This window comes from Lithobates pipiens, unplaced genomic scaffold, assembly GCF_037356315.1.
Source record: "Lithobates pipiens isolate NorthernLeopardFrog02 unplaced genomic scaffold, aLitPip1_a1.2 Scaffold_8, whole genome shotgun sequence".
NCBI classification, from domain to species: domain Eukaryota; kingdom Metazoa; phylum Chordata; class Amphibia; order Anura; family Ranidae; genus Lithobates; species Lithobates pipiens.
Genome location: NW_027507903.1, coordinates 416,231,026 through 416,255,860, shown reverse-complemented (window position 1 = coordinate 416,255,860; position 24,835 = coordinate 416,231,026). Strand labels below are relative to the sequence as shown.

The 24,835-nt window shown below is 37.7% G+C and overlaps 1 protein-coding gene across 18 annotated transcripts in view; it reads right to left on the bottom strand.

Annotated features, from left to right (window-relative positions):
* LOC143964452 (protocadherin gamma-C5-like) overlaps positions 1 to 24,835 on the bottom strand; it is a 568,154-nt gene that overhangs the window by 248,719 nt on the left and 294,600 nt on the right. For 2 of the 18 annotated variants that reach the window (XM_077474187.1, XM_077474193.1), the window contains exon 1: positions 21,014 to 23,620. The exons of 14 other annotated variants lie outside the window; for them this stretch is intronic. In XM_077474187.1, coding sequence (XP_077330313.1) covers positions 21,014 to 23,461 — 2,448 coding nt within the window. In that variant the 5' untranslated portion in view covers positions 23,462 to 23,620. Of the gene's footprint in view, positions 1 to 15,548; positions 18,153 to 21,013; positions 23,621 to 24,835 lie in introns of those variants that run through there. 2 more of the 18 variants (XM_077474199.1, XM_077474204.1) reach the window with 1 other exon arrangement.

Genomic DNA, 24,835 nt, shown 5'->3' with positions numbered 1-24,835 from the left:
CACTAATAAAAAGGAGAATACATTGATCAATCATAACATTATGACCACTGACAAGCAAAATTAATAGCATTGATTATCTTGTTACAATTATCAGAAGGTGTGTACTAATGCACTAACAAAGCAATCTGTACTGAATAAGAGGTAATTACAAATATATAGATAAAGTGCTAAATGGGAATAAAAAGCAGCTAAACTTCTAAAGTGTTACCAACACCCATAAAAACTGTATATAAAAAGTGAAGTAGCGGTAGTTAAAAAAATATAACAGGTGAGTAAATAACTGACCAATTAACAACAAGAAATATATGTATCCATAAACAGTGATAAGTAAGTTCAAAGAAGTGGTAATTCCACAACACGTGATCTAAATCAGTATAGGTAAAAATGCAATAAATCCTAATATGAAGGGAAAAAAAAATGAATAAAGTGCAATATTGGTAAAATATAAAGTGCAATATAGGTGAAATATAATCCAAAGAATATGAGCAATCAAAAGAAAATTGAAAGAAAGCAGAGTTCTGTCTCCAAATAGTCCTGCAATAATAGCACTCTTTTCCTATAGAGGGAAAAAATAAGGGTGGGGGTGTGGGCGGGGGGGGGGGGGGGGACGGGGGACAGGACAGGACAGATGTAGGAGTCAAGCAAAAGGCAAATTCAGCAGTCTACTTTGGAATGTACAAAAACCACATATAGCTTGATAGAATCCTCCCCCAGTGGTGAGCAATCAAAAAAAAAAAATATATATATATATATATATATATATATATATATATATATATATATATGAATAGTCCAATAAAGCAGCAATAAAATAGTGAACTAATTCTCTAAAATTGCACTATAAATGCACTATAAATAAAGTTCAGTGCCTTGTGCAAAAATTGGCATATCATCCAAAAACAAGGATCATATAGATCAAATTGATAAAATAAATATAAACCACAGTTCTGTCACTTCTTTGAACTTACTTATCCTTGTTTATGGATATGTACCGTATTGCCGGCGTATAAGACGACCTTTTACACTAAAAGAAAACGGCCAAAAATCGGGGGTCGTCTTATACGCCGGGTATAAAGCAGGGGTCATTTTCTATGCAAGCCGCCCGCTGGATGACAGCCTACTGGATGCTCGCAATAAATGTGCGGTAATACTGTATACAGTATACACCGCTGAGCCAATCCTGGCATGCGATGTATTCTATTAGTGAATACAAAGCCTGCTCGGATTGGAGTAACCACCTCTGCCAATCCGAGCAGGCCATACGGTAGCCTGCTCCGATTGGCTTTGAAAGAGGCGCGGGCTGATGATGTTACAGCCCCTGCCAATCCGAGCAGGCTTTGTATTCATGAATAGAATACATTGCTCGCCGTGATTGAGCTCAGCGAGGTATAATGTATGTATACTGTGAGACAGTGTTAACTGTTACATCGAGCAGGCTGACAGACTGGTCGGAAGGGGGTCGTCTTATACGGCAAGTATAGCACAAATCCAACATTATAAATGGAAGATTAGGGGGTCGTCTTATATGCCCAGCCGCCTTATACGCCGGCAAATACGGTATATGTCTTGTTGATAATTGGTCAGCTATTTATTCACCTGTTTAGTATATTGGTTTAACTAGCGCTACTTCACTCACACATAACTTGTTACAATGTATCTAAAAGTGTGTGGGGTATGTTAGGGAGTAAATGAACATGTTGTCCCTGAAGTTGATGTGTTAAAAGCAGAAAAAATGGGCAACTGTAAGGATTTGAGAGACTTTGACATGGACCAAATTGCAATGGCTAGAGGACTGGGCCGGAGCAACTCCAAAACTGCAGCTTTTGTGGGATATTCTGGGTCTGCAGTTGTCAGGACCTATCAAAAGTGGTCCAAGGAAGGAAAAATGGTTAACCAGAAGCAAGGTCATGACTGGCCAAGGCTCTTTGATGAATGTAGAGAGGGAAAGGTGACCCATGTAGTCCAGAATAACAGAACAGCTACTATAGCTCAAATTGCTGGAAAAGTTAATACTGATTCTGGTAGAATGGTGGCAGAACACACAGTGCTGTTCAGTGTGTTGCATATGGAGCTGTGTAGCCTCACACCAGTCAAGGTGCCCATGCTGACCCATGTCCACAGCCAATAGCACCTACAATGGATGCATGAGCATTAGAACTATACCACAGAGCAATAGAATAAGTTGGTCTGGTATGATGAATTACTTGTTTTTACATTTTACATCATGTGGATGGCTGGGTGTATATGCATCACTTACCTGAGGAAGAGATGGCACCAGGATGCAATGTGGGAAGAAGGAAAGCTGACAGAGACATTGTGATGCTTTGTACAGTGGTGTCCACCCCTTGATGGGTCAGGGCTGTTTTGGCGGCAAAAAGGGGACCTACTAAAAATTAGGTGGGTGGTCATAATGTTATGGCTGATTGGCGTATGTCTTAATTGTCACACATAATTTTTCCAAAATTATCTTTTGACTTAGTAATATGTTGTGACTACTGAATTTCCTATTTAGGGCTAGTTCACATGTTATACGGAGAGCTCTGTTTTTGTGTAGAAGAAAAAAAACAGCTTGCTATAAGGGCACACAGAATACAGTGGCTTTCTATGTCCTTAGTTCACACTTCAACACAGCTTTCTGCCATGTTAAATTGCAATGTGTCTACATTTTTCCACATTGCTACGCACAAAAATTCAAATGAACCCAGCAAAACACACAGTAAATCATTGCAACAGAAAAAGAAAAGCAATACAAACTGATGGCTGGCAGATGATTGGCCTGTACAGCGTCTTGAAAACATAATATGTAAGAAAAAAAAGTGCATAAAAATGCAGGTAAATGGACATAAAATGCACCTAAAAGCTTGAGTCTTGAGTTTTTACTTATGTACACAAGTGTGATTCTCTCCTTGAAAATTTGCTGCTTTCTGCTTTTAGCAGGTTTTTACTTTCTGTGAACAATACAGCACAGGCGGCCTGTACAGTAGTGTATACTCCAGCTATGTCCTAACAAGAATGAACCCAAGTATGATGTAACTCTTGTGAGTATGCCCAGGTGGGTAGGATGGATCATAGATAATTCAGAGTTGGAGGAGGGCAAACTTTGGAGATAACACACTTACATTCCTGTATCAGGACAACAAAGACAGGGTAAGACTACAGGATGCCACCCTCATCTCTCCCCCATAACATAGAGGATGTGGTTATGCATTCCTCAAAGATAGCTGTGAAAAATGCAAATGATAACCTTCAGCACAGGCTGTAAAACACAGGAAGTTAAGCTCACAAGATTTCTGGCAAGACCAACAGGTATTTAACAAAACTCTTTCATTGGTCCGTTTAACAGACCAAAAGGCAAATGCATTAGGCAGATGGTAATTTTAAAGTGTTTCCTCACCCTTTCAGAATTATAAGCTAATCACATGTGGAAAAAAAATGGAAGCAAGTAATTTGTTTAGATACTACTAGCAAGTTTTAATGCAGTAATAGCATGATTATAAGCCTTTCAAATTCTGTATACAAACACATGCCCTCATCATATACCCAACAATGCAGGGATGCATCAATCAGAAGCTGACCACACTGCATTGTGAGACACAGTGGAGTTGTTCCATTATTGGATTTTGACATTCAGCATTGATAATTACCCACATGTACCCACAATTTTGCATTAGAAGCTATCAACTAAAAAAAAAACAAAAAAAAAAAAACACAAAATGATGATGGTTATGCTAAGGAGCATATGCATATTTCTTGAAAAAAGCCTAACAAACCTAATGAGCACTACAAGAACTAAGGAAAAAATTTTGTTTCTCACCTTGTTTGGATCATTCAAACAGCTTGCATCTAATGCACTATCATTGTCCTTCACAAAATCTTTTAGTTGGGGAAAATCCAAAGACTGCAGAAATGCTGAATCCCTCTGTTGTGGGGCTGGGGGCACATTAGTTTGGTAAAATTGTCCTTGTCCCCCTGGAGGAACCATCCTGACCTCCATGTATTTTAGGGTTCCATCTGTGTTCAGGAAAAGAGCCGGCTGGTACTGATCCATGTATGGTTTGGTGTCAGACCCATTCAGATAACAGCAACTGCTACTATAACTTTCTTTCCTCAGACATTTCACCAGTAATATAATGAAAGTCACAAGGGAAACCAAACTGATAGCCACAAGAGAAACAATTAAATATAATGTCATATCTGATGGGGGTTTGGAGTTTATGAGGAAATTTCCTGATTTTGGTCTTTCTACTACAACCTCATCTGCTATACTGACAAATACAGTGACAGTGGTAGATAATGGGGGATCCCCATGATCACTGATAGAGATGATAAGTTGCTGCTCTGTATTTTCTGATTCCTGAAATCCTTGTATAGTCCTGACCTCTCCTGTATGTTTAGACACTTGGAATAGAGAAGAACTATCAGGGTCAATGAGATTAAAGGCCAACCAGGCATTGTGACCAGAGTCCAGATCCACTGCAGTCAGTTTTGTCACCAGATATCCAGCACTTGTAGATTTTGGGATCCTCTCTTGGACAATGAGATCCTCAGAGTGTTCCGGATACAGCAGGGTGGGGGAGTTGTCATTTGTATCCAATATGAATATAAAGACAGGGACAGTAGAAAATAACTTTGGAGATCCAGAATCCTCTACTTTTATGGTGATTTGCAGAGTCTGAATGTGTTCATAGTCAAAGGAACGCTGAGCATATATATCACCAGTATTAGAATTTATGTAAACAAAAGAGGATACAGAGGATCCATCTATCTGGGTCTCTACTATAGAATAAACCAGATCAGAGTTAACCCCCTCATCTGCATCAGTAGCAGACACTGTACATAGAAGAGTCCCTGGGTCACTGTTCTCCTTAATGAAGGCATTATAGGTAGATTGTGTAAATGTTGGTGCATTATCATTAACATCAGAAACCCTGAGAATAACAATCGTGTTATTGGACAGAGCCGGAGACCCTAAATCAGTAGCTGTCAGTTCAATAGTATATTGGGAGTTTTTTTCTCTATCCAGATTTCCATCAGTGATCAGTGAGTAACGATTTTTAACTGCTCTGATCTTGAATGGTAATTCTGGAGAGATATCCAACTGTATTTCTCCATTTTTCCCAGAATCGTTATCTCTCACATTAATTAATCCCACATTTGTTCCTATTTGTATATTTTCTGGAATCTCATTTATCAAGGAGGTGAAAGAAATTTCTGGGTAATTATCATTGACATCTTCTATTTCCACCTGAACCAGACAATTCCCTATCAGGCTGGGCAATCCTTTATCTTCTGCTTTAATTGATAATTCATGAAGATGCAACTCTTCATAATCAATATTTCCTTTTATAAAGATTTCTCCACTATGCTGGTTCAAATCAAATAACTGCCTTGAGGAGTCAGAAGTGTGACCATCAAAATAATACTGAATTTCTCCATTTGCCCCCTCATCCAGATCTGTTGCATTTAATGAAAATACAACTGTATTTAAAGGGAGATTTTCCTTCATCTTAATTTTATAAATTGATTGGTCAAAAACTGGTGGATTATCATTAATATCTAACACTTTTATTGTGATATGACATGTTCCTGATCTAGCTGGTTCTCCACCATCTATAGCAGTGAGAATAAGATTGTGTTCTCGTTTTTCTTCCCTATCTAACACCTTCTCTAATATCAGCTGAGGGATGAGAGTGCCATCTATACGTTTTTTTAGGGATAAAGAAAAGTAAGGATTTGTGTTTAATGTGTACTGACTAACACTATTAACACCAACATCCAAATCTTTTGCTATTTCTAAGGCAAACTGAATACCAGGACTTTTCACCAGTTCTGAAATTTTAATAATATGATCATTATTTTGGAAAGTGGGGACATTATCATTGATATCCTGAATCTCTATGTCTAGATTAAAAATCTCCAAAGGATTTTCAGCAACCACCTCTAAATGCAGCACACAGCTCACACTGGATCCACACAGGATCTCTCTATCAATCCTGTCATTAATAGTCAAGCCTCCATTTTCCTTATTTACAGTAAAATATTTTTGGTATTTCTCAGATGATAAATGTAATCTGCGCTGAGCAATCTCTGCACGTTTTATGCCCAGATCCTGAGCTACATTTCCTACCCATGTCCCTGGATCAGACTCCTCCACAATAGAATAACGAAGCTGCCCAGAGACCCAGCCCCAGCTACAAAGGAGAAGGGAGAAAGCTACTTGCCATTTCCAACACAGACAGCAGTCTCTGATGTCCATATCTTACAATGTTTCCTTGGTATTTGATAGAACATAGATACTATGTAATCCACAATGCCTTTAGTTGTCAAAATGCTCTGCTTGCCATTGAAATAATAATCCATCCATAGAAAAACATGTCCACGGCATTGTCTTTTCTGCACAGCAGCTCCTCTTTGTGTGTGGGGAAAGATGGGAGGGTGAATCACTGAGCCAGGGGGAGGAGAGAGCAGGTTTAGCCAGAACTGATTTAGCTGTGAAGCTAAGCATACCAAGCCTGACCTCTTCTGGCCAATAATATGAACTGCACCCTCCAATATAATGCAGGAAATTAGTAAATATTCCAATTCCTTCTTTAACACTATTATATATGTATACTGACATGGACTTTCACTGTATTGTTCAGTTAAGCACAAGAAACTCAATTTTATTCACGCTGTTGAAATGTGTTCTGTAACCTTCACCCAATACACAGGCACATCTTCTGCTAGGTCTCTCTGCCTTTATGCCTCCCTCCCCTCTCAAGGTTTTATATTTGCAATTGTTCTATTCACTAGCTTTTAATAATATATTCCTATTTGTTAGCTTTTAATAATATATTTCTATTTGTTCATTTTTAATAACATCTCACACCACCCCTTTCTTATCTATGTATAAAATAACATGTAATAATACATTTTAAACACAGTGATTGCATCCTGTGAATCTGTTCCTGCAATTGCAGTATTAACTTTTATTTTTAGATTCCCAATCTGAACTAGTTCCCATAAAAATATGCTTTGTATAATTGGAACATGAAATAAAATAGGTATTGCATGCTCTTTTATTTTTAAAGATTAACTTACATTTTTCTATTTACAAAGAAATGCATTATACCTACAGTGTAAAAACAGTCATCTGCATTGCTGAAAAAGAAGTAGTACAGCAGCTCATGTTTAGTAACCCTCCAATAAGATCATATTTGTGTTTGAATGACAATTTATATTACATAAAACTACATGATCTTTTGAGCGTAAGTTTTGATAGCAAAATAAGCATAAAGAATTAAACAAATGTTTTGCTAGAGTATTATAAACTATAAGTTCTCAATACTCAGCCTTCTTTTTTTTTTTTTGTCGTATGTGTACTGTTGTGTACTGTTGATTTATTGCAGGGTGGTTGTCCTTATGTACAAACTTCAAACATTTTTAACATGGTTTTTTGGATTAGACTTCTAGTCTTTAAATTTTGCAGCTTTTTTTGTATGGATCCTGCATAGTTTGTATTCTATTTCATGATGGTCACATACATAATTATAATATTCTAATATTTTATAGTCATATAATACAGTGCTTGACCAAATTTACATGTGTACACACGATTTAAATGTGTGTACTCAACAAAGCTTTAGTGTTTTCTTGTAGTTGTTCATTTGTATGTCATTTCATACAAACGTATTAATGGCTACTAGAAGCATTATGCACTAGTCAGGTAAATTATTTAAAGTTAATATCTCTGCTCAACAATAGTTTTTCTTAGATGCAAGAAAACAAATTATCGAAACAAGGTAAAACTATACTCTATGTAAGCTTTAACCACTTCCCACCCGGCCAATGCACATATACGGCTGGGTGGGAGCCGTCTACTCCTGATAGGACGTTCAGGAACATCCATCAGGAGGAGCGGGATCGCGCGCGCGCGTGCCCGCGCAGCGGCGCGATCCCGATGCGCCGTGTCACCGGGACACGGCGCATCTCAGATCGGCAGGAGGGCTCTGTGATTGGCCCTCCTGATCACATGACGGCCGTGTCCAATCACGGCCGTCATGTGATGTAAACAAACAGCCGGTTGCTAGGCAATCTACTCCTCCTCTCCTCACACAAAAGTCATCGCTGAGGAGAGGAGAGCGGATTGCTGCAGCCGGCTGATGATCAGTGAGTATGAGCTGTTTTTTACAGCTTTTTACTCACTGATCTTCAGTCTAGTGTAAACACACAACACACCACACAGTGTAAACACAGTCCCCACATATGTCCCCATAACACACATGTCCCCAAAACATACATGTCCCCAAAAAATAAAAACACATGTCCCTAATAATAAAAACATGTCCCCCACATATGTCCCACTAAAATCACTTGTCCCAATGATTATGTGAACACATATGTACGTGATCACCTGCACACATATGTACATGATCATTTGCGTACATATGTCCGTGATCACACAAACCAATTATTATACACTTAACGGAATTTTTTTTACCAAAAACATATAGCAGAATACATTTTGGCTTAAATTTATGACAAAATTTGATTTTATTGGATTTCTTTTAAAATAGAAAAAAGAAAATATTGTTTTTTTTCCAAATTTCCGCTTTTTTGCGCCTATATCGCAAAAAATAAAAAACGGAGTCGTGAATAAATACCACCAAAATAAATCTCTATTTGTGCGAACAAAATGATAAAAATTTCATTTGGATACAGTGTAGCATGACCGCGCAATTGTCACTGAAAGCGCTAGAGCGATGAAAGCTGAAAATTGGGCTGGGAAGGAAGGGGACGAAAGTGCCCTGTATTGTAGTGGTTAAAAAACACAACATTTAATTCTGTTGTATATTTAATTAAAATGTATATATTTATGCATATACTAAATGCTAGACATGTGCAGAGTGAAATATTGCATTTCGGAATTTCGTTTTCGTCCAAAAAATAAAATTTTTTAGTTACTCCCGAAATTCATTTTTATTTATTTTGTTTTTCGTTCAAAAATTGCATTAGTCCGAAAATCCACATGAATTACGGTTAAATCTGTCTTTGAAGGCTTATGGTGTCTGTCGAATGTATAAAGAAGATTCAACGGAGCTGCTAAATTCTATATAGCCTATATGATTGCAGCGTCGTACAGTTTCGATGCTCCGTCGAATATTATTATAAACGCGTGTGTTTTTTTCCTTGCTTTGTCGAATCTCCGTTGTTCATGTTGAATCAATGGTCTAAGTCTCACAGTGTCAGATGTCAGATAGTGAGTGACTGATAATAACGAATATGGCGGCAACCCATTGTGAGAGCGACATGGAGGCATTGGAGGACTTTCCTGGGCCATCTACAAGTGTTTCTGTATATATATTATATACTTGTTCAAAAAGAAACTGGTGGACTGGTGATAGTGGTCACTGATCAGACAGGTAACAAAATTCTATAATAATAAATCCCCCCCACAGCACAGACAGCCTCTGAGGCTATCACAACAACACTAGCAGCAACACTAGTATCACTATAAGGTTCTCACACTAACACAATAGCAGATTATTAGGAAACAGCTAAGCTGAACTGTAGCTTGCTTCACTATTGTTATGCTGCTGTGCTTATGCTTAATAATTCGGGTTCTCTGACAAGTGACAATTGAAATGGACCAGCTAAGATTAATGTGTTCTGAAATGATTCAGTGTGTGTCTCTGCTAGCAATCGTAAGTGAAAGTCAGTTGGCTGTACGTGTGTACTTAGTTCTAGCTATTTTCCTGCTCCTCCTATTTGGTTACAATCAGCCAATAACATTCATCATCATCATTATTTTTATTTTACTTCCCCCATCCAATTCCAGAATCTTTTCTCTATGTCGAATCTTTTCTCTCTATGTAGAATATTTTCTCTCTGTCAAATCTTTGCTCTATATAATCTTGGACTAATAGAGCTAAGGTTAGGTACATTAGACCACAGGTTCAATAGACACAGATTGTTATTGTCAGAGTCACGTCGAATCTCCTATTCTATATCGAACTGTTGTAACAACGAAAATGAAAATAAAGCATTTATTTATGTCGGATCTTTCGTTTTTCGGATTCTGCGCTTTCGTTATCATTTGTCAAAACGAAAATGAAAATGAAAATACCTGAAATTCAGACGAAAATGCATTCGGACGAAAATGAATGCACATGTCTACTAAATACCTGTATCTGTGTTGATATCAGTTTCCTAAACTTTCCAGCACAGTAGCATTCATACAAGTAAAGTGAGGGGCAACACTCTCTACCAATCAGAGCTCTATTTCTTTGCAAAACATTTGCCAGTCTAACGTCAAACATTATGGCAAGAGGTAAGAGAACAGTGATCACTTTAACAACACAGTGCTCCGTCATTGTCTAATCATAAGACAAGTGAGGTGCTTATGTATTAAAAACATCAGCATTCATGTTTTATACAGTCACTCAAGGGAAGTCCAAAAGAGCAACACGTTTTAGGTTGAATATAACCTACCTATTATGGTATCGTAGGTTAATAGTTGTACCATTAACATGATTTTAGATGAATGGTAGGAGAGTGTGGATGGTGTTTAACTGTGAAAATGGAAGACCCTTGCAGCTATAAGATTAAATTAGGACATACATTTTAGATAATAAAATCACATTTTCTAATAAAAAAGTTATTATTTGATGTCTGTAAGAAGTATGTACGGACAGCTACTTCCCTAAGTACAAATATTTTGGGAAGAATACTATTTAGTGTGATATTGGGGTAGCCTTTCTCTAATTGCTTCAACATTATTGTCACAAATATCAGCATTCTTTTTGCATTATTTTCTTAAATAAAAAAGCTGACTCAAAAAACACTAGTTAAATATGGCTATAGCTTTTTAAGGGAACCCAGGTGCTATTCAGAAATGAACTGATCTTTGTAAAACACAGATTGGAGCTGATTCAAGCACGCATCACAGTTGAGAAGCCTAGGCCTAATGATTATTAGGTTATTAGGACAAAATCATATGTACCTTAAATTTTTCCTCACATCATTAAATTGAAACTGGAAAGCCAAACTCCCCCTTCCTCTGCAACCTTCTGGAACATATCATAGATCCCAGAAGGCTGCAGGACCATTCAGAAGTGGCAGCATGGCTCGTACATGGGCAGTGGGCAGGTGGCTGTGATGTCACAAGGGGGTGGGAGCCTTCGGTTGCGAATGGACCTTTTTTTTGGGGGTCAGCGGTGGCAGCAGGTGTTGTGATGTGAATGACAATGGATCTACACCAGGGGACATTTTTTCATATTTTTATTTTCTAAATAAAGGACTTTTCAAAAACTGTCTATTGTCTTTATTTACACTACCCTTTTTTTGTGAATGAGTAGGGGTACTATGTATCCCTTCTCATTCACATATGGGGGGTGGGATCTGGGTGTCCCCTTGTTTAAGCCCCTCACCTGCAGACTCCCACAACCACCTGCCATGGTAGAGGCCCTTGTCCCCATCAACGTGGGGAAGAGGCCCTTGTCCCTATCAACATGGGGACAAGGTGATTTGGGGGGGGCAGAGCCTCCCTGCCTCAAAGCAACCCCCCATGTTAACGGCATGTGGCCTGGTATGGTTCAGGAGGGGGGCGCTCACTCATCCCCTCTCTTTCCTAACCTGCCAGGCTGCATTGTGGTATGGGTTTTGGAGGGAACCCACGTAGTTTTAAAAAAAAAATTTGGTGTGGTGCTCCCCTTAAAATTAGTTTTTTTTAATTGCGATAATTCTTTTTCATAGATTCAGCTGTCCATGGACAGCTGATGACTCATCGCTTGTTAAGGACACCCTCCTTAATAACCATAATGTTTAGTGGTTGTTAAGGAGCAGGTGGCTGCCCCTCCCTATTTATCAATGTACATAAATACTAAAATACTGCAAGACTTCATAAAATAACTATTTTTTGTGAATGACAAAATAAACGCCGAAAGGTATTTTGAAAAACGCTGAAAAGTATTTTGCCACATGTTTTAAGGGGAACAATGCCGCTTTGTGATTGGAGCCCAGTATTACTTATCAGTAATACTATATTTGCTACAATAAGAAGTGGGTTTATGTCAGGAACATGTATCAAGTATTTACTTTACCCCCAATATGTATGATAGCCACAAGATAGAGAGTTGCATGTTCTAATTAGGTTAACTAAGTACAAAGAAGAAACAGAATCCAGAGACCAACAATTCCTTGTTTAGGTGTTTTTTGTATTGCTCCTTTAGGTGTTCAGCTTGCAATTAGTTTGTTTTGTATTATACATGTGAGCGCTGATTGTTTTTTCATGATTTAAATTCCTTGTTTAGGCTCAACTTATCCTGAAACATACACAGACCATAAAGTAAAACCAATACCTGGCATCCCTAAACTATATAAAGCTGCACCTGTAAACATCAGAATAGTGTCATATGCCTAATAAATGCATTGCTAGTTTAATTTTTTTAAGTGAAGAAATGAAAAAATCTGACTGTGGTAAAAAAAAGACAAAAACACAAACTAATAACAATAGCAGCAAAAATGTGAGGCAATTAGAGAATTAGACTGACAGACAGAGAACTAGCATCATCAGAAGGAGGTTTGAAACAACAGCAGAGATATCTTTTCATATTTCATATTTATTCATCTTTTGGGGAAAGATGGGAGGGTGAATCACTGAGCCAGGGGGAGGAGAGAGCAGGCTTAGCTAGAACTGATCTAGCTGTAAAATTCGAAATATGCCAAGGCTGCCCTCTTCTGGCCATAATGTGAACTTCATCCACCAACTCAGGAAATATCCTATTGCAATTTTATTATTATTATTATGTTTATTTATTTTAGGAAATAAATAAAATTGAAATTAGATACTCTTCTAGTTGATGACCATTTTTTTAAATATTCCTCTTTAGGATGATATTTGTTTGTGAATAATATTATTTTAAAGATACATGCTGATGATTTGTTTAGAGTAAAACAATGATAGCAAAAAAAAACAAAAACATTACTTTGAAAAGTAAACAAATGTATTGCTAGACAATTACTTAGCTAGATGTTAAATTATACGCTCTGTGATTTATTCTACCTTGAATGTGTAATATTGGGCTTCATTATCTATATTACTCCTGTTATAAATAATGTGTATAATGGTTAGTTATTTAAGTAAATTGTGTTGCTGTATATTAACCTGTAAGAAAACATTTATTATAACTATGCGTTTATTATAACATCTGTTTGAATGAATTAGATATGTACAGTAGATTTAAATATTTTTATATAATTTAGCTTGACAATTTCTCTCAATGTGATCACAAACAACAGATGGGCCTGTACAGTGACAGTGTTTTGAAAACACAATATGTAAAAAAAAAAAAAAAAAGGCCATAAAATGCAGGTAAATGCACAGAAAATACACCTAAATGCAGGTGAATGTTCTTCTACTGTTTTTATTTATGTACACAAGTGTGATCCTGCCCTTAAAAGGCTGTTGCTTTCTGCTTATAGCAAGTTTTTACTTTCTATGAACAATGCACATCACATGCGGCATATACTGTAGTGCAGGGATATGCAATTAGTAGACCTCGAGGCAGGCCTCTGTGCAGTGGTGGTTTCAAAATGAAGGCAGGATGTCTTAATTTTCACACATAAGTTTTCCAAAATGATCTTTTGACTTAGTAATATGTTGTGACTAATGAATTTCCTATTTAGGGCTAGTTCACATGTTCTACGGAGAGCTCTGTTTTTGTGTAGAAGAAAGAAAACAGCTTGCTACAAGGGCATACAGAATACAGTGGCTTTCTATGTTCTTAGTTCACACATCAACACAGCTTTCTGCCATGTTAAATTGCAATGTGTCTACATTTTTCCACATTGCTACATACAAAAATTCAAATGAACCCAGCAAAACGCACAGTAAATCATTGCTACAGAAAGGAAAAAGCAATACAAACTGATGGCTAGGCTTGTGCAATTCGTTTCGTAACAAATTGAAATTTGGCCGAATTTTGCACACGAATTACAACGAAAACGAAAGAAATATAACAAATGAATTTGAATGAATTTGACATGATTCGGTAATTATTTAAAGATCTAATGAAACAAAAGGTCAGCTCAAAGTAAATCTTATAGTGCAATCAGCTAATTAATTTTGTGCCGGAGGTTGGATTACTGGCAAAGTCCATTCCTGAGAACTGAGTTAGAAGGGTGTTGTATTGTATTTGAGCCGAGGAGAAGAGACGTTGTCATTGTGTGTGTTAAAAGATTCAATAAACAAGCGACTTTCCAAACTACGAATCATTATCACGAATGTCTATACATACATAAATAGCGAATTTCAACGAATACGAACGAAAGAATTTGACACTCTACGAATAATAAGGAATTATCCGAAAACGTATTAACGTAACATAACGAATATAACAGAATGAAATTATGTATTTTACGAATGACAACAAACCGAAACTAAACAATATTTTCCATTGTGCACAAGTCTACTGATGGCTGGCAGATGATTGGCCTGTACAGCGTCTTGAAAACAATATGTAAGAAAAAAAAGTGCATGAAAATGCAGGTAAATGGACATAAAATGCACCTAAAAGCTTGAGTTCTTTCGTTTTTACTTGTGTACACAAGTGTGATTCTCTCCTTTCAAATCTGCTTCTTTCTGCTTTTAGCAGGTTTTTACTTTCTGTGAACAATACAGCACATGCGGCCTGTACTGTAGTGTATACTCCAGCTATGTGCAGTACAAAGAATGGTCCCAGGTATGATGTAACTCCTGTGAGTATGCCCAGGGGGCTGCCGAATGGGCTGAAGAGGATGATGAGAAAAGAAGCAGCAAATGAGTAAGATAATAGTGGGAGGGGGAGCAACTGACAGGATAGATCATAGATCATTCAGAGTTGGAGGAGGGCAAACTTTGCCGATAACACACTTACAGTCCTGTATCAGGACAACAAAAACAGAGTAAGACTACAGGATGCCACCCTCATCTCTCCCCCATAACATAGAGAATGTGGTTATGCATTCCTCAAAGATAGCTGTGAAAAATGCAAATGATAACATTCAGCACAGGCTGAGAACACAGGAAGTTAAAGCTCACAAGATTTCTGGCAAGATCAACAGGTATTTAACAAAAGTCTTTCACTGGTACGTTTAACAGTCCAAAAGGGCAAATGCATTAGGCAGATGGTAATTTTAAAGTGTTTAGATACCCTTTCAGAATTATAAGCTAACCACAGGAGGAAAAAAAGATGGAAGCAAGTAATATTTTTAGATACTACCAGCAAGTTTTAATGCATTAATAGCATGATTATAAGCCTTTCAAATTCTGTATGCAAACACATGCCCACTTCATATACCCAACAATGCAGGGATGCATCAATCAGGAGCTGACCACACTGCATTGCGGGACACAGTAGAGTTGTTCCATTATTGGATAGTGGAAACTTGAAATGAAGTCAAAATCTCTTTGGATTTTGACATTCAGCATTGATAATTACCCACATGTACCCACAATTTTAAATTAGAAGCTATCAACTAAAAAAAAAAAATCTGAAATTAAATCTTAAATAATAATAGTAATACCTCACCTTGCTTGGGTCATTTAGGCAGCTTGTATCTGATGTGTTATCATTGTCTTTAACTAGTTCCCGTAGCTGAGGAAAATCCAGAGACTGTAGAAAAGCTGAATCCCTCTGTTGTGGGGCTGGGGGCACATTAGTTTGGTAACATTGTCCTTGTCCCCCTGGAGGAACCATCCTGACCTCCATGTATTTTAGGGTTCCATCTGTGTTCAGGAAAAGAGCCGGCTGGTACTGATCCATGTATGATTTAGTGTCAGACCCATTCAGATAACAGCAACTGCTACTATAACTTTCTTTCCTCAGACATTTCACCAGTAATATAATGAAAGTCACAAGGGAAACCAAACTGATAGCCACAAGAGAAACAATTAAATATAATGTCATATCTGATGGGGGTTTGGAGTTTATGAGGACATTACCTGATTTTGGTCTTTCTACTACAACCTCATCTGCTATACTGACAAATACAGTGACAGTGGTAGATAATGGGGGATCCCCATGATCACTGATAGAGATGATAAGTTGTTGGTCTGTATTTTCTGATTCCTGAAATCCTTGTAAAGTCCTGACCTCTCCTGTATGTTTAGACACTTGGAATAGAGAAGAACTATCAGGGTCAATGAGATTAAAGGCCAACCAGGCATTGTGACCAGAGTCCAGATCCACTGCAGTCAGTTTTGTCACCAGATATCCAGCACTTGTAGATTTTGGGATCCTCTCTTGGACAATGAGATCCTCAGAGTGTTCCGGATACAGCAGGGTGGGGGAGTTGTCATTTGTATCCAATATGAATATAAAGACAGGGACAGTAGAAAATAACTTTGGAGATCCAGAATCCTCTACTTTTATGGTGATTTGTAGAGTCTGAATGTGTTCATAGTCAAAAGAACGCTGAGCATATATATCACCATTATTAGAATTAATGTAAACAAAAGAGGATACAGAGGTTCCATCTATCTGGGTCTCTTCTATAGAGTACACCAGATCAGAGTTAACCCCCTCATCTGCATCAGTAGCAGACACTGTACATAGAAGAGTCCCTGGGTCACTGTTCTCCTTAATGAAGGCATTATAGGTAGATTGTGTAAATGTTGGTGCATTATCATTAACATCAGAAACCCTGAGAATAACAATCGTGTTATTGGACAGAGCCGGAGATCCTAAATCAGTAGCTGTCAGTTCAATAGTATATTGGGAGTTTTGTTCTCTATCCAGATTCCCATCAGTGATCAGTGAATAACGATTTTTAACTGCTCTGATCTTGAATGGTAATTCTGGAGAGATATCCAACTGTATTTCTCCATTTTTCCCAGAATCGTTATCTCTCACATTAATTAATCCCACATTTGTTCCTATTTGTATATTTTCTGGAATCTCATTTATCAAGGAGGTGAAAGAAATTTCTGGGTAATTATCATTGACATCTTCTATTTCCACCAGAACCAGACAATTCCCTATCAGGCTGGGTAATCCTTTATCTTCTGCTTTAATTGATAATTCATGAAGATACAACTCTTCATAATCAATATTTCCTTTTATCAAGATTTCTCCACTATGCTGGTTCAAATCAAATAACTGCTTTGAGGATTCAGAAGTGTGACTATCAAAATAATACAGAATTTCTCCATTTGCCCCCTTATCCAGATCTGTTGCATTTAATGACAATACAACTGTATTTAAAGGGAGATTTTCCTTCAGCTTTATTTTATAAATTGATTGGTTAAAAACTGGTGGATTATCATTAATATCTAACACTGTAATTGTAATATGACATGTTCCTGATCTAGCTGGTTCTCCTCCATCTATAGCAGTGAGAATAAGATTGTGTTCTTGTTTCTCCTCCCTATCTAACACCTTCTCTAATATCAGCTGAGGGATGAGAGTGCCATCTATACGTTTCTTTAGGGATAAAGAAAAGTAAGGATTTGTGTTTAATGTGTACTGACTAACACTATTAACACCAACATCCAAATCTTTTGCTATTTCTAAGGCAAACTGAATACCAGGACTTGTCAACAGTTCTGTAATTTTAATAATATGATCATTATTTTGGAAAGTGGGGACATTATCATTGATATCCTGAATCTCTATGTCTAGACTAAAAATCTCCAAAGGGTTTTCAGCAACCACCTCTAAATGCAGCACACAGCTCACACTGGATCCACACAGGAACTCTCTATCAATCCTGTCATTAATAGTCAAGCCTCCATTTTCCTTATTTACAGTAAAATATTTTTGGTATTTCTCAGATGATAAATGTAATCTGCGCTGAGCAATCTCTGCACGTTTTATGCCCAGATCCTGAGCTACATTTCCTACCCATGTCCCTGGATCAGACTCCTCCACAATAGAATAACGAAGCTGCCCAGAGACCCAGCCCCAGCTACAAAGGAGAATGGAGAAAGCTACTTGCCATTTCCAACACAGACAGCAGTCTCTGATGTCCATATCTTACAATGTTTCCTTGGTATTTGATAAAACATAGATCCTATGTAATCCACAATGCCAGTAGCTGTCAACAGTCTCTCCTTAACATTGAAAAAATAATCCATCCATAGAAAAACATGTCCACGGCATTGTCTTTTCTGCACAGCAGCTCCTCTTTGTGTGTGGGGAAAGATGGGAGGGTGAATCACTGAGCCAGGGGGAGGAGAGAGCAGGCTTAGCTAGAACTGATCTAGCTGTAAAATTCTAAATATGCCAAGGCTGCCCTCTTCTGGACATAATATGAACTTCATCCACCAACTCAAAGTAAAGAAATCCAGGAAATAACCTATTGCAATTTTATTATTATTATGTTTATTTATTTTAGGAAATAAATTTAATTGAGATTATATACTCTTCTAGTTGATGACCATTTTTTTTAGGTATTCTTCTTTTAAGATGATATTTGTTTGTTTATTATATTATTTTAAAGATACATGCTGATGATTTGTTTAGATTAAAACAATGATAACAAAAAAAATTACTTTGAAAAGTAAACAAAGGTATTGCTAGACAATTACTTAGCTAGATGTTAATTATACGCTTTGTGATTTATTCTACCTTGAATGTGTAATATTGAGCTTCATTATCTTTAGTACTCCTGTTATAAATAATGTGTATAATGGTTAGTTATTTAAGTAAAATGTGTTACTGTATATTAACCTGTAAGAAAACATTTATTATAACTACACGTTTATTATAACATCTGTTTGAATGAATCAGATATGTACAGCAGATTTAAATATTTTTATATAATTTAGCTCGACAGACAATTTCTCTCAATGTGATCACAAACAACAGATTGGCCTGTACAGTGACAATGGTTGAAAACACAATATGTAAAAAAAAAAAAAAAAAAAAAAAAGGCATAAAAATGCACCTAAATGCAGGTGAATGTTCTTCTACTGTTTTTATTTATGTACACAAGTGTGATCCTGCCCTTAAAAGCCTGCTGCTTTCTGCTTCTAGCAAGTTTTTACCTTCTGTGAAAAACATACAGCACATGCAGCATATACAGTAGTGTATACTTCAGCTATGTCCGGCCAAGAATGGAGCCAGGTATGATGTAACTCCTGTGAGCATGTGCAGGATGCTGCCAAGTGGGCTGAAGAGGATGATGGGAAAAGAAGCAGCAAACAAGCAAGATAATAGTGGTCAGGGAATAAAGCAGCAACTAACAGCAAAGATCAGCAGTCACCAACCTTTTTGGCACCGGGGCCGGCTGCATGGAAGAAAATTTGGTCCAACCCTGGGAGGGGTGGGGGGTTATGGGGGTGCACGCACAGGGGGTAAAAATATTTTACGGGAAATGGCTGGTGTTAGCGCTTCAATAATCACAGCACCATGCTTGACCTGCCACGTTGCCTGTCACCAGATGCAGAATGTCACTTGCCACGTCACTTGCCACGTTGCCTGTCACCAGATGTGAAATGTCACTTGCCACGCTGCCTGCCACCACTGCATTGGTGGCAGCACTGGTCCATTTAGCACATAGGCATGCCTCTGTGCAGTGGTGGTTTCAGAATGAAGGCAGGAGAGTGGTGATGTGGGGCGGGCGGTGAGAGATTATGTCATATCTCTGTTCCCTGCTGCACCTCCGACATTGAGGCTGACAGAACACTGGCTGGGAGGGCGGAAGAGTGGTAATGCGGGGGGCGGGAGAGATGATGTCATCTCTGCTTGCTCACTTCTTCCATCCGCCTCTCATATGCTGGCCGCTTGGCTGTCTCATGCTGCCCACCCGGCTCTCTTATGCTGGCTGCCCGGCTCTTTCATGACGCCCACCCGTCCAGGTGTCCCATGCCGGCTGCCCACACCCATTGCTGCAGAAAGGCCATGGCCCAGTAGTGGGCCACGGCCCGCTGGTTGACGAACCCTAGTGTAGATCATAGATCATTCAGCATTGGAGGAGGGCAAATTCATAAATAATGTGCAAGTATACTGTGCATACTTTCAAATTATGGCAAGACTCACTATGTTTACTTCAAATTACTTCTGCTCTAAATCAAAGCTGTCAATAAATAAAGTGTATCTAAACCCAAACCCAAAAATGTTATACTGTATATTGCATCTCACCATTCTTTGATGTGCTGACTACATTATTTTTCTTTTTACCACGCTTTTTTCTTTTTATTTTCACCTAGTAATTCTGCTAATAACACAGTCCTAGGATGACTGCACTCACTTAAACTACTGTATCAGGACAACAAAAACAGGGTAAGACTATAGGATGCCGACCCTCTGCTCTTTACCATGATATAGAGCAGGGGTCTCAAACTAGCATCCCTCCAGCTGTTGCAAAACTACAAGTCCCATGATGCATTGCGAGGCTGACAGTTACAAGCATTATTCCCACATGCAGATGCATTATGGGACTAGTAGTTTTGCAACAGCTGGAGAGCCGCCAATTTGAGACCCCTTATATAGAAGATGCGGTTCTGTATTTCTCAAAGATACCTGTGAAAAATGTATTTGATATCATTCAGCACAGGCAGAGAAGGCAGGAAGTTAGGCTCACGAGAGTTCTGGCAACATCAACAGGTATTAAACAGATATAACCAAACTCTTTTATTGGTATGTTTAACAGACCAACATGAGGCAACTATATTAGGCAGATATTAATTTTAAAGAGTTGACATACCCTTTTAGAATTATAAGCGAACTGCATGTGGAGATAGATGAGAACAACCTTTTAAGTACTATTAGCAAATTTTCATGGAGTATTAACATGATTTTAAACCTTTCAAATCCTGTATGCAAACATATGCCCACATCATATCCTCAACAATGTAGGAATCAGGAGCTGACCACACTGCATTGTGAGACACAGTGGAGTTGTTCCATGATTTAATTGTGGAAATTTAAAATTAGGTCAAAAATCTCATTGAATTTCATCCTTTAGCATTCATAATTAACCACAATTTTGCATTAGAAGCTATGAACTAAAATAAAAAACTAAATATTAAATAATAATAGCAATATCTCACCTTGCTTGGGTCTGTTAGGCAGTTTGCATCTGATGTGCTATCATTGTTTTTAATTAGTTCTTGTAGCTGTGGAAAATCCAGATACTGTAGAAAAGCAGAATCCCGCTGTTGTGGGGCTGGGGGCACATTAGTTTGGTAACATTGTCCTTGTCCACCTGGAGGAACCATTCTGACCTCCATATATTTTAAGGTTCCATCTGTGTTCAGGAAAAGAGCCGGCTGATACTGATCCATGTATGATTTGGTGTCAGACCCACTCAGATAACAGCAAGTGCTACTATAACCATAACTTTCTTTCCTCAGACACTTTACCAGTAATATAATGAAAGTCACAAGGGAAACCAAACTGATAGCCACAAGAGAAACAATTAAATATAATGTCATATCTGATGGTGGTTTGGAGTTTATGAGGAAATCTCCTGATTTAGGTCTTTCTACTACAACCTCATCTGCTATACTGACAAATACAGTGACAGTGGTAGATAATGGGGGATCCCCATGATCACTGATAGTGAGGACAAGTTGCCGTTCTGTATTTTCTGCTTCCTGAAATCCTCGTAATGTCCTGACTTCTCCTGTATATTTAGACACCTGGAATAGTGAAAAACTGGCAGGATCAATGAGATTAAAGGCCAACCAGGCATTGTGACCAGAGTCCAGATCCACTGCAGTCAGTTTTGTCACCAGATATCCAGCACTTGTAGATTTTGGGATCCTCTCTTGGACAGTGAGATCCTCAGAGTGCTCTGGGTACAGGAGGGTGGGGGAGTTGTCATTTGTATCCAATATGAATATAAAGACAGGGACAGTGGAAAATAACTTTGGAGATCCAGAATCCTCTACTTTTATGGTGATTTGTAGAGTCTGAATGTGCTCATAGTCAAAGGAACGTTGAGCATATATATCACCATTATTAGAATTAATGTAAACAAAAGAGGATACAGAGGATCCATCTATCTGGGTCTCTACTATAGAATAAACCAGATCAGAGTTAACCCCCTCATCTGCGTCAGTAGCAGACACTGTACATAGAAGAGTCCCTGGGTCACTGTTCTCCTTAATGAAGGCATTATAGGTAGATTGTGTAAATGTTGGTGCATTATCATTAACATCAGAAACCCTGAGACTAACAATCGTGCTACTAGACAGAGCCGGAGAGCCTAAATCAGTAGCTGTCAGTTCAATAGTATATTGGAATTTTTTTTCTCTATCTAGATTCCCATCCGTGATCAGTGAATAACGATTTTTAACTGCTCTGATCTTGAATGGTAATTCTGGAGAGATATCCAACTGTATTTCTCCATTTTTCCCAGAATCGTTATCTCTCACATTAATTAATCCCACAGTTGTTCCTATTTGTATATTTTCTGGAATCTCATTTAATAAGGAGGTGAAAGAAATTTCTGGGGGATTATCATTGACGTCTTCTATTTCCACCTGAATCAGACAATTTCCTATTAGGCTGGGTAATCCTTTATCTTCTGCTTCAATTGATAATTCATGAAGATACAACTCTTCATAATCTACATTTCCTTTTATAAAGATTTCTCCACTATGCTGGTTCAAATCGAATAACTGCCTTGAGGATTCAGAAGTGTGACTATCAAAATAATACAGAATTTCTCCATTTGCCCCCTTATCCAGATCTGTTGCATTTAATGACAATACAACTGTATTTAAAGGGAGATTTTCCTTCAGCTTGATTTTATAAATCGATTGGTTAAAAACTGGTGGATTATCATTAATATCTAACACCGTTATTGTGATATGACAGGATCCTGACTTAGCCGGTTCTCCTCCATCTATAGCAGTGAGAATAAGATTGTGTTCTTGTTTCTCCTCCCTATCTAGCACCTTCTCTAATATCAGCTGAGGGATGAGAGTGCCATCTATACGTTTTTTTAAGGATAATGAGAAATAAGGATTTGTGTTTAAGGTATACTGACTAACACGATTAATACCTACATCCAAATCCTTTGCTATTTCTAAGGCAAACTGAGCACCTGGATTGGTAAACACTTCTGTAATTTTAATAATATGATCAATAATTAAGAAAGTGGGGGAATTATCATTAATATCCTGAATCTCTATGTCTAGACTAAAAATCTCCAAAGGATTTTCAGAAACCACCTCTAAATGCAGCACACAGCTCACACTGGATCCACACAGGATCTCTCTATCAATCCTGTCATTAACAATCAAGCCTCCATTTTCCTTATTAACAGTAAAACAATTTTTGTATTTCTCAGATGATAAATGTAATCTGCGCTGAGCAATCTCTGCACGTTTTATGCCCAGATCCTGAGCTACATTTCCTACCCATGTCCCTGGATCAGACTCCTCCACAATAGAATAACGAAGCTGCCCAGAGACCCAGCCCCAGCTACAAAGGAGAAGGGAGAAAGCTACTTGCCATTTCCAACACAGACAGCAGTCTCTGATGTCCATATCTTAAGATAGGTCCCTGATATTTGATTGAGCATAGATCCTGTGTAATCCACAATGCCTTTAGATGTCAAAATGCTCTTCTTAACATTGGAAAAATAATCCATCCACAGAAAAACATCCACAGCATTATCTTTTCTGCACAGCAGCTCCTCTTTGTGTGTGGGGAAAGATGGGAGGGTGAATCACTGAGCCAGGAGGAGGAGAGAGCAGGCTTAGCTAGAACTGATCTAGCTGTAAAATTCTAAATATGCCAAGGCTGCCCTCTTCTGGCCATAATGTGAACTTAGTCCACCAATTCAAAGTAAAGAAATCAGGAAAATATTGTACTGCATTTTTAATAATATTTTCCTGATTTCTTTACTTTGAATTGGTGGATGAAGTTCACATTATGGCATATTTTAGGATGATATTTGTTTGTGAACTATATTATTTTAAAGATACATGCTGATGATTTGTTGAGAGTAAAACAAAGATAGCAAAAGTAACATAACTTTGAAAATTAAACAAATGTATTGCTAGACAGCTACTTAGCTAGAGAATAAATGATACCCTTTGTGATTTATTTAAAAAGCTTGAAAGTGTAATATTGGGCTTCATTATCTACTGTATATTACTCCTGTTATAAATGGTTTGTTATTTAAGTAAATCTATTTACTAGACATGTGCACACTGAAATATTTTGTTTCGGAATTTCATTTTCGTCCGAAAAATACATTTATTTAGTTACTCCCAAATTTTTATTTATTTATTTAGTTTCGTTAAAAAATGCATTTGTCCCAAAATCTAAAATAATTAAGGTCAAATCTGTCTTTGAAGGCTCATGGTGTCTATCAAATGTTCTAAGAAGATTCGACGGAGCAGCTAAACTGTACGAAGCCGCAATCGTACATTTCCAGTCGAATGTTCCACCTACAAGCTATAGTAGAATTCTAATGTTGTATGACACTAGTAATAATTATATTTATTATTACTAATCAACCAACATTAGATTTCTTCTATAGCTTATGGGCGGAGCATTTAACCATAAATGTCCACTCGCAGTGACTGCTTTGTCGAATCTTCATGTCAAATCTTTTCTCTCTATGTCAAATAATCTTTGATTAATAGAGCTAGATTAGGCACATTAGATTAGATTAGGCACATTCAACCTTTTTTGCTGTTGTCTCTATTTTCTCTATGTCAAAACTTTTCTCTCTATGTAGAATAATCCTGGACTAATATAGCTAAGGTTAGGCAGATTCGACCAGAGGTTTGATGGACACAGATTGTTATTGTCAGCGTCATATCAAATCTCCTATCTATATCAAACTGTTGTCACAACAAAAACAAAAATAAAGCATTTGTTTATGTCGGATCTTTCAGTTTTTGGATTCT